Raw genomic sequence first — 18681 nt, forward strand, 5'->3', positions numbered from 1 at the left:
TGGTTACATATGAAATAATATCAGGTAAGATTTGCCTAAAATACTTCATGTTAACGTGCATGCAAATCGATTATCACTAGGTTTAATAAAATAATCCCATAATTTACTTTAGAAAGGAAACCAACCATTCAACTTGAAACCAAATTCTGATACAATTTCTTTATTAATTATTTTTGAAAAACATTTCAAAGATCACTTCAGACATGAATACTGCTATAAGTTCAGACAGCTACAACCACTGAACCACTCTACTGCCCATAATCAAAGGAAAACTAATCCCATCAAATCAATAATCCAATCATCCAAAGGAATGCTCCTCTTTGTTTAGAAATAGTAAAAAGGAGATGAAAAGCCTGCAGCGTTTCAGGTCAGGACAGGCTCAGAACACAGGCTCCCTCGGAAGGAGTAGTGACGTAGAAAGTTGGGGTTCCACTGTACCGTTCCTGTTGAGAAATAAAGAAACCTTACATTTATAGTGTGCATCAAAAAGAAAAGATTAAATATCTAACGCAAAATAAATACCAGCACATGTTAAAGAGTTACTTATGTCCACCACTAGTTTGCATTCATTAGAACCAAACCCTAATCTAACATCTTGCACGTCTTTCAACACTGATGAACGCATGCCCAACTCACCCCATCCTGCTTGAGGCTTTCAACAAGAGGAAGGAGATAGAGCACAACAAATCTTTTCCTTCGCACACTTCCTTTACTATGGCTTCCTCCTTACTAAATATACCCCATGTCCCATCCCAAGTAAAGGGGAAGAGTGTGTGTGTGTGTGTGTGTGTGTGTGTGTGTGTGTGTGTGTGCACTGTATAATGGGGTTAAATTGTTGTTTAGAATGGTACACTGAGGATTTTGAGAAAATCTGTTAAAGTTAATTTTTTTATGTCATCATTCCTTATTAAGAAATGACCTTTAGTCAAATCCTGGGGTTAAAAGATTAACGGACGACTGTTAGCGATCCTCTATGGAGAGGCCTGGGTGCTCTAGTAGTATCAAAGTCTTCCTGCAGCAAATCAGCCTTTAACCAAACGAAGAGAGTTGCAGTTGAGAATGTCCTTTGGGTCAGGGGTCACCAAATCGACCTTGAACCCTTCGGCCAGGGACAACGACAGCAGTTCTTCCACAAAACCCTGCATGTCGCGAATCTCCTGCTGGCTGTGTCGCGTGTCCATGATGTCATCAGGCGGCACCTGTTCGACCTCCGGGAGGAAAATGGTGAGCGCGCGGTAGCGCTGCTTGTTGTACTGGTCCTGGGGCAGCTCCTCGGGCCTGGGCACCCATTCCAGTTTCAGCCGGTTTTGGCCAGGGTTTGAAGGATGCAGGGCGCTGAACCCCTGGGACGTGCGGTAAGAAAAGCGCTCGCAAAGCATCCCCACGAAGGCCCTCCAGGTGCAAAAGAGGTTTGCGGTGAAGACGCGCACAGAGCACGTGCGGAGCTCGTAGTTCTCGGGCCCTCTGCGCAAGTTAAAGTGCAGCACACGCACCTGCAATGAGACGGCAAAACACGCTGACAAGACCATCTGGAGAGCGTACACAAACAGCAGAACTGGTCCTACCATGTAGTTAAACACACACACACACAAACAAACTCTTTTCATATGGGCTCAGGTGACACACACACACACACACACACACACACACACACCTTGCAGTCAACATCCACCATCAGCATGGCCCCTAGGGGCCCCCCTCGAATGCTGAGAGGCGCAGACGCCTCGCAGCGTGTGATCTCCTCCAGCAGGGGGCGTATCTGAAAGAAGTCGGCCTCGCGCCGCAACAGCGGCAGCTCAGAATACACGTCGGGCAGATCCAGGGAGCTGGAGCGCAGATAATTGAGAATGTGCCGGAACACTTTCCCATCGCGGTCGATGAAAACGTTCCCCCGCCGGTCCCTCAGCGGGGCGATCTGACCGCTGAACATGGCCCCGAGCATGGAATCGCGGCAGCGGGTGAGCGTGTCCAAAGTGGTGGTGTAAAGCTCCCCGCCGACGTTGAGCGACACCGGGTCGCGCAGAGAGTCACTGTTGTTGCTCTCGGTCGAGTTAAGGTTCAGCATCTCGGCGCGAGGGTCACCGACCTTTCAGTGTCACGCCTTTTTACGATCCCGGGTCACTTGCTTCAACCCTGGTGGGGTGTCGAGCTGTGTTCTTCTTCTTGTTTTGCCACGGCCGCTGTAATGAGAAGGAGGTCCTGGCGAAGGGAGGTGGGCAACCCAGAGTATCAACTGTTTTTTGGGGCTGATTTTCCCTCTTTGCGCCAAGAAGTAATGGAGAAACAGAAGCTTGAGCTACAAAAGATGCTCGGAGTTCTGCCAAGTCTATGGCTATGTGAAGTCTCACGCAAAATATGATTACAACTAAAATATAGAATTCTTATATTCGCTGCCTTCCATTAAGTCATGAAAGGGAACATATTTTCCGATGATCTATATCCCCACCATGATCAACTTATCACAGCTTACTAATGTCTGTTGATGTTTCTACCATAGCCTTGTGGATGGGGTCTGTGTTGCTAGCCAACAGCAGGCCAGTTGCATAACGCCCGTCGAGTAAGCAGCCTTGGAGAAAAGGGATCGAGGGGCAGTGTGACCCGACTAGCATAGTAATAGGCAGACACTTCTGCCTCAGCCTGTATGGCGCTCCCTCTTATTCACTGCTCGTACCCCCCCACCACCACTCACATTCTGGGGCTGTCCGGGCAAGACACGGGGGACTGGGCAATTCATCTGCAATGTCCCCCCTCCTTAAAGCGACAGTAACACTGGAAAGTGTCTTTAAGAGAAAGCCTTACTCATCGACTTAGTTGCCAAGTCATTATTTCAAAATACAATAGTTTTTCCGATACATGAAATAATAAAATACAGAAATAATATTCTCCATAACATTTAATGCATCATGGGGTTCAGGTTTGCAATAAAGGAAAGTCAACTGTAGGGGTTAAGCCCTCAATTATTAATGTGCCCTGTGTGTTTGTGCCCTGTGCGCGCGTGTGTGTGTGTGTGTGTGTGTGTGTGTGTGTGTGTGTGTGTGTGTGTGTGTGTGTGTGTGTGTGTGTGTGTGTGTGTGTGTGTGTGTGTGTGTGTGTGTGTGTGTGTGTGTGTGTGTGTGTGTGTGTGTGTGTGTGTGTGTGTATAACCTGACCTGCATGTGTAGTATCGCCCTATCAACAACGTGGGCCTGCAGTAGGGTTACAGTGCAGCCACCAAAGCCCCCTCCTGTCATTCGGCTGCCATACACTCCTTTCACCTCCACGGCCGCCGACACCAGCTCATCCAGCTCCCTGCAACTCACCTCATAGAGGTCCCTGGAAGCACAGAAACAAGGAAACATCCAACCTAAATTGAGAATCTACTTTTCCAAGTGAAGTCTCAATGCAACATGTTAACGTTTGGATAAATTGAAATTGAAAGGCCAAGATATACCTCAAATGAAATAGAAAATAGGAGTGTTCTCATAAGCTGTTGAACACACCAGTTTCGACAGAGTACAATATAGTCCCTGCATTCTGTGCCTTGCTGGTTTAATGACGGACCACGAATAGAATTGTATTGTTGACCAACTGCAGGTAGCGTTCTATGGTGGTGGTGGGGGGGGGGGGGGGGGGGGGGGGGTGAGGTTCATCGGCTGAGTGCACTGCAGCACACACTGCAGCAATCCCAGCCCAATGCTTCACTTCGATTTGGTCACAAACTGGCATTCTAAATTGCAAACATGGCAATTCTGATGTCGTTTAAGTATACCTGGGCCTTAACCATCACCTGTGGCTCTTTGCCGTAGGTTGTTATTGCTCCCAACCATTACCTGAGTGAGTTGTGGCTGTCCACCATCAGCTTGCCAAATTCTTCGTATAAGCCCCTCTTGAGAGCTTCGGCCCCTTGGACCGTCCTCTGGATCTCCTGGATCACGTGGAGAGCTCTTCTATAGGTCACCTGGTCCATGCGGCCCCTGGCGTCTAACACAACATAGGAGGTGAATGAAGGCAACAGCAAACGTCTTGTTCGACTTGAGTCTTTCGTCCTCACCCTCCAGGTCTTGCAGGGTAGCGTCCCGGAGACTACGCTTGCCCAGGATGGCGGCGGCTTCCATGCATTGTTTGCGTCTGGTTGGATACTCGCTGCCGGTCAGCTTGTGCTTGACGTTAGAGTTGGTGATGAGGATGACCACGCTGGGGTCCGACAGTGGAACCAGGGTCGCTTCCATGGACCTGAAAGAATGAGCAAAAAAAAAAATCATACGAAGGAACTTGTTTATAGTGCGATGTGGGGCAATAAGGAACTCTCTACCTCAAGAAGAACTCTCACAATATGTCTGTTTTAGTTTAAAAAACAGATTGGAAAATGCTGTAAAATATTACGCCTCTATAGGTCAAACTGGAAATGTGTACATTTGTTTTAACTCAAAAAACAAGACATTCAGAGTTATCTATTTTAATATTCAGTATTTTGAGTCCTGTGTATTGTAGAACCTGTAATCAGGGTGAAATACACTGCTCAAAAAAATAAAGGGAACACTAAGAAATGCCACCCCACACCATTACTGTCCCACCGCCAAACCGGTCATGCTGGAGGATGTTGCAGGCAGCAGAACGTTCTCCACGGCGTCTCCAGACTCTGTCGCGTCTGTCACATGTGCTCAGTGTGAACCTGCTTTCATCTGTGAAGAGCACAGAGCGCCAGTGGCGAATTTGCCAATCTTGGTGTTCTCTGGCAAATGCCAAACGTCCTGCACGGTGTTGGGCTGTAAGCACAACCCCCACCTGTGGACGTCGGGCCCTCATACCACCCTCATGGAGTCTGTTTCTGACCGTTTGAGCAGACACATGCACATTTGTGGCCTGCTGGAGGTCATTTTGCAGGGCTCTGGCAGTGCTCCTCCTGTTCCTCCTTGCACAAAGGTGGAGGTAGCGGTCCTGCTGCTGGGTTGTTGCCCTCCTACGGCCTCCTCCACGTCTCCTGATGTACTGGCCTGTCTCCTGGTAGCGCCTCCATGCTCTGGACACTACGCTGACAAACACAGCAAACCTTCTTGCCACAGCTCGTATTGATGTGCCATCCTGGATGAGCTGCACTATCTGAGCCACTTGTGTGGGTTGTAGACTCTGTCTCATGCTACCACTAGAGTGAAAGCACCGCCAGCATTCAAAAGTGACCAAAACATCAGCCAGAAAGCATAGGAACTGAGAAGTGGTCTGTGGTCACCACCTGCAGAACCACTCCTATATTGGGGGTGTCTTGCTAATTGCCTATCATTTCCAACTGTTGTCTATTCCAGTTGCACAACAGCATGTGAAATTGATTGTCAATCAGTGTTGCTTCCTAAGTGGACAGTTTGATTTCACAGAAGTGTGATTGACTTGGAGTTACATTGTGTTGTTTAAGTGTTCCCTTTATTTTTTTGAGCAGTTTATAATAGAATAAACAGAACTATAAACACTGACCGCATTAAAGTTAATTGCATGCGACTACCTGCAGTCAATCAGCAAGGCGTGAGCCTCCTGGCCCAGCACAGAGACGAGCTGGTCCATGATGCCACAGGGGACACCAGCGTGCGAGTGCTCGGCCTGCTGACAAGCCACGGCCTTCGCCACCTTGTCTCCGTCGTCTGAGGACATCAGCAGCATGACAACAATCAGGGCCGAAGTTGGCTGCAGGGGTTTTGCAGTTTAATTTGGAAAATAAACAACCAACGGCACGGAAGGTTTGTATACAGTACAACATGGTGGTGGTGTAACCCCAAGTTATCAAAATAGTGATGTTTAGAATCAGCACAATGCATCGTGTAGGAGCCGATTCTGGTCCAAAGTTACATCTGGTCCAAAGTTACATCTGCAAACAGCCAACGGCTTATACACCTGATCATTCGGAAGGCTCAAACTATTGCTAGAAATTGAAACAACTATCCACTTTATCATGTAAAAGACTTGAATTTTAGACCATGTTCCCCACTCTGATGTGACTGACCTGGCTGGAGCTGCTGGAGGAAGGTGTACATAGCCACTTCAAGAGAGGCGGAGCTGGACAAACCGCCTCCCAGCGGCACAGTGCTGGCAATCACAGCCTTGAACCCCGGCAGAGGTGAGGCTGGGGGCCGGGCAACAATTTTTTATGTTATATCCATGAGGGGTTGTTCCACTCCACCTCATCTTACCCCAAAAATCCTATTTGTGACCCATTACATACAACAATGTTATAATGCCCCAACACAAGCATGCATTGTCGTACGCTATTGACATTCACATGCCATTAAAGTTATATTTCTGTTAAAGTGGTCAATGTTCAACCACAGACAGCGGGACCATTAAGCGATTGTTTACCCCTATAATGTTGCACAACACCCTTGACGTAGTTAGCCCATCCTGGTTGTCCTGGAGACAGCGTCGAGCCGTCATTGGGCAAGTAGAAATCGACTCTCCTGGGCTCCTCAACATCCTTATTTGCCGTTACTACGGTGACAGCTTGGCTAGGGTCTGGGCTTCCCACAACAACCGTCACCAGGGCAAGGGCCTTCATCAAATGGACAGAAATTGCGTATAAATAAATGTATTTCATGCCTGCACGTCATATTCTGAACGAAGGGTTAACTGCTTCATTTATGACAGACCGTGAAATACATTTGTGGGTGGTTAACGTTACCATTGGTAGTACGAATCCATCATTGTAGTCGGTGTGCTCGCCAATTAGATTGACTCTGCCGGGGGCACACACCACTACCTCGGGACTAGAGCCAAAACTCTGCTCGTACAGTCGACGGGCCTCTGTCACAACATCACGAACAGCTGGAACCGGAGTGGCCATTGCAGATACGTGGTACAAATCCCCCAGGCAGTGTGGAAAGGGGGATGCGATCGGGTGACATAAAGTTCAAAAGTCTAAGCTACTAAAAGTGTGTGTAGTCAAATTTTGTTTTGAGCATGTGATTCCCCACACTTCCTGTTTTAGAAATAACATTACCCTGGCTGCAACGTTAGAGGCTATGATTGGTAGAAGGACTGCATCATTGTTTCAGCGTGTGTATCTGAATTATATCTGTATTTGTAAATACAACGCATTCCAGGCTCCACACAATAAAATTCATGCTCATCCGACGTCCAACCAAACGCTTCATTCCATTTTGAACTCCTGTGTTTCTTTTTGGAATATGTATTAAACACACCAATGGGCAGGAAGGGGGATTTGCCCAAATGGTAGAGCGCTCGCTTAGCATAGGAAGGGAGCCAATCTTTGAGCCCCACACGCAAGTGAAAAACACAGGAAATAAATACGGGAAAATATAGAACGATGCAAAAACATATATTTTGCCGTGCAGAAATATTCAGGCGATATCCCTGCGCGTTATTTGACGTTTCGAGTTATGTTCTACCATGTCACCTGTCGTGAGTGGGATTCGATCCAGCGATCTGCACAACCAGCGATCTGTACATCAATACAATGGTAATACAATTAATCAATACCCCCAATGACTTATGTTTATTTCTGCTTCTGTTAATAACAATAAAATGTGTCTCCAAAGACTGTGAGACAGTATTGGAGTCTTTTTTAATGATGCCCAGAGTCTTGAATGTTGGTATGATCAGATTTAATGTATATGAACACAAGATGTAAAATGAACAAGTATTGTATTGGAAAACAAGATGTAAAATGAACAAGTATTGTATTGGAACACAAGATGTAAAATGAACAAGTATTGCATAGGAACACAAGATGTAAAATGAACAAGTATTGTATAGGAACACAAGATGTAAAATGAACAAGTATTGTATTGGAACACAAGGTGTAAAATTAACAAGTAATGCATAGGAACACAAGATGTAAAATGAACAAGTAGTGTATAGGAACACAAGATGTAAAATGAACAAGTATTGTAATGGAACACAAGATATAAAATGAACAAGTATTGCATAGGAACGCACGAATTATATCTGTATCTGTATTTGTAAATACAACGCATTTCTCCACACAATAAAATTCATGCTCATCCACGTCCAACCAAACGCTTCATTCCATTTGGAACTCTTGTGTTCCTTTTTGGGAAATAGTATTAAGCACGGCGATGGGCAGGGCAGGACGGGGGATTAGCTCAGATGGTAGAGCGCTCGCTTAGCATGCGAGAAGTAGCGGGATCGATGCCCGCATCCTCCAAATCTTTAGTTTATTTTTCTTACCAAACAATTTTCTTCATGCGTCATTTGTGTTCAATAAACTACAATTTATTCGTGATTTTATGCATCGATTGTGTTAGATACACAACGATAGATAAAGGTGATCATTCACTCCGATGTCTATCAATGATGTATACTATATCTCCCTCTGCTGTTTTGGTCGCGCCATTTAAAAATGTATTTTAATTTAAAATTAAAACTCGATGGTGGTACTTCTTTTGATTGTAATGTTACTACATTTAGAACAACATCCATTACACGAAAGCTTACAGAGGCAAATTAAATAGGATTGGGGTCTGTTCAGTGCCCATAACGAATGGACTTCATTAACCAACATGCTTTGCAGCCCTAACCGCTCACTGGTTCATATCGTTGCCGCTTCCTGTTTCTCTCTCAACCGTCAGGAACACAACATAAACAAAAAATCATCGATTGTTGAAAATCATGGAAATGTAATCGTCGCCTAAAAGTTTGTGCTTCTCTTTTGTTTCAATTAATCGATATTTGCACCACGCTCACTATTGGTCACGAAATAATGTGAAGCAGTAAAAACTGCTTCGATCAGCATGGTAGGATCAGTGTTGTTTACCAACACTGATCCTTACAACACAACTCAGCTCAGCCTCTCAGGGCTTACTGCCTAGTAGTAGTCACGGTTTTGTATATTGGTTTAGGACCATTGACTCAAGAAGCTTTCCTTTATCTACAATTTTGTTTGTGTGTGTTGCTGTACACCATAGCTTATTAGCCTATGGTGTTCTTAGGGTCGATGTAGTATTATGCTTGTTATCAATGATCACGACTTGCATGATTGTCATTTCATTCTTTTTTTCATTTTCATTTATACGTGGAAGCTGCAGTTTAATGCATTTTTAATCCTTTCCCTCCAATTCTATGTAGCATTTTTGGCTTCCCCTGCAAACATGTTGGGTCATTGTTCTGTTTTTTCCTCTGTGATCGTCTTGCAGAGATGTACATGCAGTGATGATTGAGGAAGAGAGGTTTAGGTGAAGGTTAAGGACGGACCAGCGAGGACCACTCTCATTTAGCGAGGTGAATTCTCAATAGGCTACTATTTTTGTGCTGGGTTTTCGCAATACATCACACAACATTACATTATGTCATTTTGCACACACTTTTTCTCCACAGAGGGTTAGATAGAGAAGTGAGATCTGACAACAAGCAAATACGTATCTTGATTCTATGATATTCAGACAGTGCCTATCAGGGCCGGTGTTACACCGAATTCTGCGACCCACCGAAAAGTGTGACCCCAGGGGGCGCTGTTGCATATTTTCAGCAGTATGCACGAGTTTGAAGCGTAGACAGGCAGTTCTCATTAACTTTGAAATTTCGCCTTGGTGTTCTTTATCATTGGAGACAGTTTAACACATTTCATTCAGTCCTTCTAGTTGCAGAGTTCGCTCGTGCTAGGCTAGCGCACGGCAACGGGCAATACTAGCCTGCTAATAAAACACTCCACAGTACACCCGAGGCAAATCAACTATAACGCCAGACGGTCGATGTAAATGTCTGTGTTGATAGAATAATGTTAGAAATAAAACCAACCTTGCATTGCGTTGCATTTTGAGGGACTTGCTGTGTCTCAGCAGCAGTGTATTGTATATGCCTGGTAGTAGGCTACTGCACCGGCGGACTGATACCTAGGTTAAATTCCACTGCTGCTGTGAAAGTAGTCCCTCAAAATGCGATGCGAGGTTAGTTTTATTTCTAACATTATTCTATCAACACAGACATTTACATCTATATTCTGGCGTTATAAAGACTGCTTTATTATCAGGCTAGTATTGCCCGTTGCCGTGCGCTAGCCTAGCACGAGCAAACTCTGCAACTAGAAGGACTGAATGAAATGTGTTGAAAACTGTTACCAATGATAAAGAACACCAAGGCTAATTTGGGAATGCCCTATGTCCAAAATTCTGGACTACCCCTTTAAAGAAATACACAAAATGGTCAAAAAGAAAATGTTCCAATCTAAAATAATGTGCAGATATCCAGCTGTTCTGCTCTTTCTATAAAACATTCAATATGTTATATGTATATATATAACCGCTGAATCCTAATAATTGCTAGTCTGAGAGATCCATTTCTCGTCATTCTGCAAATCATCTTTTAAACCCTATAACATCTATCTATCTATCTATCTAATCATATATACATACATACATATATATACATATATATATATATATATATATAGTTTAGCAATTCTCACCCATCATGTCACGACCTCCAGCTCCCGAGCCACGTCCCGATGGAGGACTTCCGGCGGACATTCGTGCGTGTGTGTAAAGAGGCGGGTGTGGAGCCCCAGGAGTCCGTCCTGGCCCGGCTCCTCCAGGAGCGACGAGGCGGCGGCGGCGGTGGGGGGGCCTGCCTGGACCTTAGCGGGCAGAGCCTCTCGGCAGACACCTGCCTGGCGCTGGGCCGGGTGTTCCAGAACGACAGCGTGTTCACCGAGGTCTCGCTCAGCGACTGCATGCTCAGCGAGGAAGGTGAGTTTGGCATGGTGACGTTCACACACACACACACACACACACACACACACACACACACACACACACACACACACACACACACACACTTTTTTCTATTTCTGAACTGGGTGTAAGAGATGTGTGTCTCAACTTTGTCAGGCCACAGTGTGCTTGTGTGTATCTAACGTGGATTTTGTGTTGTATCTTTAGTGGAGTTTTCCTACTAACTACCTACCCACCTAGTAATATAGCACACGTGGATCTCTGGGCATGTGACAACTTCAACTTAGTGCCGATATAGCCCTGTGTGTATTATAACTTTAACTACAAATGCACAACTTCCACTTTTGTTGTGTTTATTATGGTAAATGTACAATCGTATGTAACATTTTTATCTCAAGATCAAGCAATTTTCTCGGCCTCTTATTTTCCTAAGGTGCTAAAGGCCTACTGAGTGGATTCTTCACCAATACCACTATTAAAGTATTGGATCTGAAGGTAAGGGCACACATACATTGTTCAAAGATATGATGATAATGATGGCACATTAGGTGTAAATATTAAATATATTTGTGTCATCACAGGGGAATAACCTGAGGTCAGCTGGTGCTGAGGCCTTGGGGAAATTATTGGCAAGAAACAAGACCATTCAAAGGTAAGAGGATAAGACCAAATCTGGATGCAACAAAAAACAGCTTTCAGACTCGCACACTCAAGCAGTGGAAAGGAAGACCAATTCCATTCTCCTGGATCCCTCCCACCCCCTCCACGGCTGTTTTGAGCTGCTTCCATCAGGCAGAAGATAGAGTGCCTCTAGCCAAAAAATCTCTCGATACAAAATCCTTCATACCCATGGCAATACACACACACAACATACTTCTTACACAAGCACCACATACACACAGTTAGAGAACAGACTGCCTACAATCAAAGACATTTTTTCTAATGGCAACATGTCGGACAAATAAAGCTTTTGAACTTTTGAACTTTGCACTTTATCAATAGTATAACCAATCTATGACGGAACTCGACACAACCCGGCCTGTTTTGGAGCAGCATAGGAGGGTTTCACATGATCTCACGCACATTCCAAGCCGCCATCTTTCTAAATCGTATCATTATCATAAACCAAATAAACACAGGCTACTCTGGTTGTCCTCACATTTTTGGTCAACATGTACCAAGATGGCGGTCTCAAACGTTATCTTATGGGCCGTGAGATCATAAGGCTGGAACCCTCCTAGTAAACATCGACTCCAATGTTCCCGTCTGGACCTTGTGTCCCCGTGGCAGGCTGGTGCTGGAGTGGAACGCCCTGGGCATGTGGGACGAAGCCTTCTCCCTGTTCTGCGAGGGCCTGGCCGCCAACGCATCTCTGACCCAGCTGGACCTGCGCAACAACCAGATCACCCACCAGGGAGCCTCGGAGCTGGCGTCGGTGCTGAAGAGGAACGGCGCCCTGGAAGTGTTAGGTGAACCAGACGCCGTGGAGAATACCTTTTGAAAACATTTCAAGAAGGTCCTTGAAGAAACACTCCTTCCCTGCCAAAAAGTGCATTGCCCATAAGGCCATGGGCACTAGGTTAGGGTAGGGGATAGGTTAAGGCCAAATCCCATTTCTACCCCTTACCCCTTCCCCTTACCCCTCCCCCTTGTTTTGAAGGGGTAAGGGGAAGGGGTAAGGGGTAGAAATGGGATTGGGCCTAAAGCCCAAACCCTGGGATTGGGCCTTAATGCAGAGAATGAATTCTGACCCTCTATCTTCCTGTCCTTCTAGATCTCCGGTGGAACAACATGGGTCTGCTGGGGGGCCGGTCTCTCCTGGACTCTCTGCTGCAGAACCAGACCCTGGTGCAGCTGGAGATGGCAGGAAACAACGTACCGAGCGACACTCTCAAAGCCCTCGGTACTTAAGCTTAAACACACACACACACACACACACACGTGCACATTCATAAACGCACATGACGATACACACATTGACACACGCACGTGACAATACGCACCTTCACACACGCACGTGACAATACGCACATTCACACACGCACGTGACAATACGCACATTCACACACGCACGTGACAATACGCACATTCACACACGCACGTGACAATACGCACATTCACACACGCACGTGACAATGCGCACATTCACACACGCACGTGACAATACGCACATTCACACAATAGGCGGTCTCAGCCCTGCGCTGAGACCGCCTAACCGTCTCTCCTCACACTCTCCGTCCCTGTTGTCCCCCCACCCCCACCCCACCCCCAAAACCCAGAGCAGGCCACGGGCCACAACTCAGACAAGAGGTCGCTGCGCACTGAGGGACGCAGCAGGACCAAGGTGCTCAGCAAGGAGATCAACACCCTGAAGCAGGAGAAGGGGCGGCAGGTAAAGCCTCAGCCGGAGGACGCCTTTGAAAGATCGAAAAACTGACGTTTTTTTGCCCCTTTTTGCAACGTTTATGACTGACTGACGTTTTGGCCTCGGCGACACTTGGTGGTCGAGGACAAAGCACGGAAACAGATTGTGTTCCGCGAATCAAAACATGAGCTCCCTGGCAATCGGACTCACTAGGTCGCAAACTGTAACCACAACTCGAGATGCCACTAAGTCCTTCACATGCAGCTCTAATGTTCATGCGGCTGTCTTTCAGTATATGAGCCTGATGGAGACGATCGACCGACAGAGAGATGAGTTGGGGCGCTCCAACAGGTGAGCAGGAGAGAAGGGTCGATGTTAGTTTGAGGGGTAACCTCAGATCCAGCAGGTCTACTATGTTGAGTCGAAACCAATATGATGCGAAAAATGTAACGCCCGCTTCACCCGGATTTTTAGCTTGTCTAAACTTTAGATTAATTATAGAAATCTGAAGTCTGATCTCGTTTTTGGGTGTCACTGCAGGGTTCTAATCTACACAATTGCTATCCCGTTATCATGAAAAGTGTGGTCCACTGAGCTGTTATGTGTGGTCTCACCTCTGTCCATCCGTCCGTCAGGTCTACCTCCGTACACGTCGGCAAACTGCAAGAAGCTCTGGATGAGAGGAAGTCCACTGTCATCGCAATCACAGCCAAGTAGGTGGTCAGCTCATCCTCCTCTGCTCTCAACCAATGAAAGGTCAGCAAGACTCTCATCGTTGGTAGACATGTATACAGTACATTGACGCCGCAGTGATTGCTTCAATCCGCTACTGCGATCCATCAGTGCCCACCCCGTATTTTACAGGCGATACATTGAAATCAGTGGAGAAATGTCATGGTCATGGTGCTTTCAAATCCAGAAAAAACACCGCTTTTTTCTCTCCAATGTGGCAGCGACATTGAAATACAGTTCAACAGCCAGTGCAGCGTCTATTTCTGTGTGTCTATGATTGGTCTATCTTTGGAGGATGACATCACCGGCGTGGAGTAATTGCTTGAATGAAACTGACTCCTGTGTGTGTGTGACGTGCGTGTGTGTGTGCGCGCGTGCGCGTGCATGTGCGTGTGTGTGTGTGTGTGTGTGTGTGTGTGTGTGTGTGTGTGTGTGTGTGTGTGTGTGTGTGTGTGTGTGTGTGTGTGTGTGTGTGTGTGTGTGTGTGTGTGTGTGTGCCTGTGTGTGAGCAGGCTGCAGATGGCGGAGGCCGCCCTGGCGCTGTCGGAGCAGAAGCAGCAGGACCTGGGGGAGATGCTGACCCGGGTCCGGGCGGAGAAGGAGGAGCAGCGGGGGCGGCAGGCCAAGGAGAGGAAGAAGGACCAAGAGGTAACCATGGTTAATGCAAACAGAAAGCTGAGCTCCTCAAGACAAAGCAAGCCACAGTAAAACTCCTAATGGGTATAATTGGCTTAATTTATAAACGTAATGATTATAGATACATAAGAAAAATAAAAATAACGTTCGGACATCATCATGGATTAATCAACCAAGAAAATAATTATGGTAAATACAAATCATCCAGGAAGTGTTCTCTCATGTTCTATGACTAACTGACTAATGAGTGCAAAGGTTTGAGTCACAGAGTTCCAGGGGCTGACCCGTGTCCCCGTACTGGTCTGATGACCTTGCCCTCACCCTGTAATCCAGGACGGCGTTCTCCGGGAGGGCAAACTGCTCCGGGACATGCAGAACATGACGGACTCCAACACACAACTCAGGAATAAGGTAGGTGGCGCGGGGTAGTTGTTATGGGAGGGGTTGTTACTTGTATACTTTGTGGACCCACTTACTCAAACCTTTTTAGATGAGGTTGGTTTATCAGACAGACAATTGTCCTAAGCTGACTGTGTGTGTGTGTGTGTGTGTGTTTACGTGTGTGTGTGTGTGTGTGTGTACGTGTGCTTGTGTGTGTGTGTGTACGTGTGGGCGTTAGGTGGAGGAGCAGGAGCACAGATGTAAATCTCAGCAGCAGCAGATCTTTGAGCTCAAGCAAGAACTGACCAACAGCACGGCTGAGCTGAAGCTACGGCTGGTGCAGGCAGAAGGTAACATGCACGTACGCACACACACACACACACACACACACACACACACACACACACACACACACACACACACACACACACACACACACACACACACACACACACACACACACACACACACACACACACACACACACACACACACACACACACACAGCTCCCTTCACCATTGGTCAGTGGAGACCAACGTGTAATTTTCCTCTGTACAGACCGGTTGGAGATGGAGAAGAGGCGGTCTAAACAAGCTCTGGAGGATATGGACGCTCTGCGACAAAAAGAGGTCAGAACAGGCTTCAATACACCGGTCTGGAAAGTATCGAAATGTATTGAATTAGTTTTAGGTCATTTCCAGGTTTGGACATTTTCTTTTGCCAAAATTAATAATACCTAAAATGTATCAGAAGCTGTTAACGAAATCGACTCAACTTATGAAAACATTAAGGAAGAGAGAGACACAGGAAATGGATTTCTGGCTCACCTTGCACGTCCTTATAATGTTGACATGTCAGATCACTCATTTATTCTTGTTCACTGAACTCAACGCTCTCCTCCGGTGAAATACGCTGTGAATGTGCAAGCAGACAGCTGTCTCTATGTAGCACTGAGGAGTTCCCAGACTCGCAGCCTTCTGAGACAGACATGGATGATGCTGGGTTCCAGATATGATGATGGAGCTTGTTTTCTGATTCCAGGTGGAGCACATGAATCGCCACCTGGAGGAGAGCGAGAGAGCCCTGCAGGACCGCATCTTCAAGCTGGAGAACCAGAGGATCCAACTAGAAGAGGTGAACACATACACACACAGCAGGAGACACGCATCAGACCCAATATAGCATTTTGTGAGGCTCTCTGCAAAATGGTTGTCTTACTGTGTGTGTGTGTGTGTGTGTGTGTGTGTGTGTGTGTGTGTGTGTGTGTGTGTGTGTGTGTGTGTGTGTGTGTGTGTGTGTGTGTGTGTGTCTGCGCCCTTGTAGGAGCTGAGCAGGTCGAAGGCGGGGTGCGTGACCCAGAGGGCTGAGGCCGAGGAGGAGCTGAGCCGAGTGCGGGCTCAGGTCCGCCTGGAGGAGGTACGTGTCCGTTCTGAGCACGCCCAGGTTACAGGTGTTACTGCTTCACCTGTCTTTCGATGTCATGAAGATTCATGACATAAACAGCCGTTTGATCAGTAAGGAATTGGCCGATTAGTATTGGGCGGTTCAGCACATTTCCGGAGCATCAGCTTGGAGAGCTTTCATCCGACCGGAAGAGACAATGTAATTCAGGTGAAATATTATTGATTAGATTATCCGTTGAGGGTCAACAACTTGCACTTATCCACTATCCCGAAGAAACTCCAAAACAAAACCACAACATTAAAAAAACGCATTAAAAACAAATGACTCACAACAGAGTTGAGCTTTGAACTGGTGTCTTGAGTTCAGCATCTCTCGTCTACAGATATTCCCTCTCAGACACTTCCCCACCGGGGAAACACCCTGTGTTACTCTCTACTCCGTCTCGTCTGTAACGACATCGTGCTCTGTGCCGCGCAGCGTGAGCAGGTGGCGTCTCTGGAGGAGAAGCTGCGTGCGGTGCGGCAGTCCCGCCAGGAGGTCCAGAACCAGTGCACCCAGCAGAAGCAGACGGTCGCTGAGCTGCAGGCCAAACAGGGCCAGCAGCGGCTGGAGGCGGACGGCCTCCGCCGCAGGGTGGAGGAGCTGCAGCAGGTGCATGGATAACACGTCTTTAACCCAGTGCATGGTAGATAGATGACCGATCAGTCACATGGTAACACGTCTCTAACCCAGTACATGGTAGATGGATGACCGATCAGTCACATGGTAACACGTCTCTAACCCAGTACATGGTAGATAGATGACCGATCAGTCACATGGTAACACGTCTTTAACCCAGTACATGGTAGATAGATGACCGATCAGTCACATGGTCACACCTCTTTAACCCAGTACATGGTAGATAGACCACCGATCATTCACATGGTCACACCTCTTTAACCACCTAGTACATGGTAGATAGACCACCGATCATTCACATGGTCACACCTCTTTAACCCAGCACATGGTAGATAGAAGATGTTTTCAACAACCAAACTGAGACGATCCTTGGCTAGCTCGCTGGTTTCATCCTGCTGCCTTTTTGGTCCGTCCAGGAGCTGTCGGGTAAGGACCAGGAGCGGGTGGCGGAGGTGAGCCGGGTGAGGGTGGAGCTCCAGGAGCAGACGGGACACCTGCAGGCAGAGAGGGCCACCAACGGAAGCCTGAAGGAGAAGATCAGCGCCCTGGAGAGAGAGATGAAGGGTGACTTATCACATGTTATATCTTCTGTTATCCTATCGGTTATGAAATCTGTTGTTTTATTGGATATCTCACCGTTTCCTTTTCAAGTATTTCGCGTCCCTTCCCTTTGCTTTCTTTCTGTTCCCCTACCGTTTTTATTGGATTGTATACTTTGGCATCTCACAATATGTTTTTGTTCCCTATGCTGCAGCTCTGTCGAGCAGCCACCGGGAGGCGCTGCTGGACAAAGAGAGTGAGAGCAGCTCTCTGCTGGAGCGGCTGCGCCTGCGGGACGCGGAGATCCAGCGGATGCGGGAGGACGAGGCGCAGCGGGCCAGCTACCTGCACAGCGCGGTGCTCGCCTACGTCCAGGGCTCGCCGCTGGGCCACTACAGCAGCCCCAAGAAATGAGCCGCCGAGAAACTGTCCACCAAAGCCTTTTGTTAGGCCTCTCAGTACTGTTTTTATCACAACACACTGTGGCGGCTATCACACCGGTGCACTGAGCTCCGCCTCTGAGCAGGCCTCGAGTCTCGGCTGGGGCCTCGTAAACCCCCCACATTATGGGATATCTTAAAAACAGATCCTAGTGTGTGTGTGTGTGTGTGTGTGTGGGGGGGGGGGGGGGGATGGGGCTCTGAACAATGAGCTTTTGCTTGCTTGCTTTTAAAACATGAGATTTACAATTTTACTACCGTTGTGCTTTTAAACCATTTGCAAGTCATTGTGTGTTATTGTATTTATTAATGTGCAACGTTGCGTCTTGGTTATCGGTATTGTCATTATTTATGTGCTTTGTGTCCAGTTGAGACTTATTTTCTTCTACATTCTATGTAAAGGAGGTGGGACCGCTGTTTCCATTTTACACAGTTCAGTGACATGTTACATGGTGCCTTGTTTAAAACATCAGAAGACCAGCCTAAATCAGAACAGTCTCTGTATATAGAGAATATAAGCCATGCATCTCCATAGAGTAGCGCGAGGTTGACAGCAACCACATGCACTGCAAAGATTCTGTTTTTTATGCTTTTTTTCAGGAATTATTTTGATTAGGCAGACAATGTTCGAGTCTACATGCTTTGTACAATTTGGATGATTTCATATTTTTTTAATCATTGAAATAAAGAAATAAATAAGTCTCTTTTTTTTACCGGTTATTTGCTGATATGAAACGACCACCTCGACACACCTCTGAATTTGCCATATTGATAGCAGATGTGGGGTGTGGTTTCTACAAGACTGCTTGGTTTGGATGAGGTCACTGGGCCATCGTA

At 46.8% G+C, this 18681-nt stretch overlaps 3 protein-coding genes and 1 non-coding gene across 5 annotated transcripts; 2 read left to right on the forward strand and 2 right to left on the reverse strand.

Moving 5' to 3' along the window:
- Nucleotides 1-144: 144 nt before the first annotated feature.
- On the reverse strand, nucleotides 145-7242 carry galk1 (galactokinase 1). Its single transcript, XM_060036574.1, has 8 exons — nucleotides 6641-7242; nucleotides 6322-6511; nucleotides 5969-6088; nucleotides 5474-5609; nucleotides 4031-4212; nucleotides 3810-3960; nucleotides 3150-3312; nucleotides 145-443 (listed from the first exon to the last, which is right to left on the reverse strand). Exons 1-8 carry the CDS (start codon nucleotides 6800-6802, stop codon nucleotides 369-371), a joined length of 1179 nt encoding a protein of 392 aa, XP_059892557.1. The 5' UTR covers nucleotides 6803-7242; the 3' UTR covers nucleotides 145-368.
- Nucleotides 1488-2088, reverse strand: LOC132446335 (BTB/POZ domain-containing protein KCTD21-like). Its single transcript, XM_060036578.1, has one exon. The coding sequence runs from the start codon at nucleotides 2063-2065 to the stop codon at nucleotides 1604-1606; it is 462 nt and encodes a 153-aa protein (XP_059892561.1). The 5' UTR covers nucleotides 2066-2088; the 3' UTR covers nucleotides 1488-1603.
- An 831-nt stretch (nucleotides 7243-8073) lies between the features above and the next one.
- trnaa-agc (transfer RNA alanine (anticodon AGC)) lies at nucleotides 8074-8146 on the forward strand. Its single transcript has one exon. It is a non-coding gene; the product is annotated as a tRNA-Ala (tRNA).
- A 347-nt stretch (nucleotides 8147-8493) lies between these two features.
- Nucleotides 8494-18547, forward strand: lrrc45 (leucine rich repeat containing 45). Of its 2 annotated transcripts, none has more exons than XM_060036570.1 (19): nucleotides 8494-8635; nucleotides 9135-9219; nucleotides 10424-10682; nucleotides 11101-11162; nucleotides 11249-11319; nucleotides 11958-12136; nucleotides 12442-12570; nucleotides 12947-13059; nucleotides 13325-13383; nucleotides 13668-13745; nucleotides 14277-14412; nucleotides 14734-14811; nucleotides 15020-15131; nucleotides 15341-15411; nucleotides 15824-15916; nucleotides 16106-16198; nucleotides 16664-16837; nucleotides 17281-17428; nucleotides 17619-18547. In XM_060036570.1, the coding sequence occupies exons 3-19, from the start codon at nucleotides 10442-10444 to the stop codon at nucleotides 17816-17818; spliced, it is 2037 nt and encodes a 678-aa protein (XP_059892553.1). In that variant the 5' UTR covers nucleotides 8494-8635; nucleotides 9135-9219; nucleotides 10424-10441; the 3' UTR covers nucleotides 17819-18547. The 2 variants fall into 2 exon arrangements, with proteins under 2 accessions (XP_059892553.1, XP_059892554.1); XM_060036571.1 differs by having other exon boundaries at nucleotides 8502-8635; nucleotides 9149-9219.
- Nucleotides 18548-18681: the final 134 nt, after the last annotated feature.

This window comes from Gadus macrocephalus, chromosome 18, assembly GCF_031168955.1.
Source record: "Gadus macrocephalus chromosome 18, ASM3116895v1".
Taxonomy (NCBI): domain Eukaryota; kingdom Metazoa; phylum Chordata; class Actinopteri; order Gadiformes; family Gadidae; genus Gadus; species Gadus macrocephalus.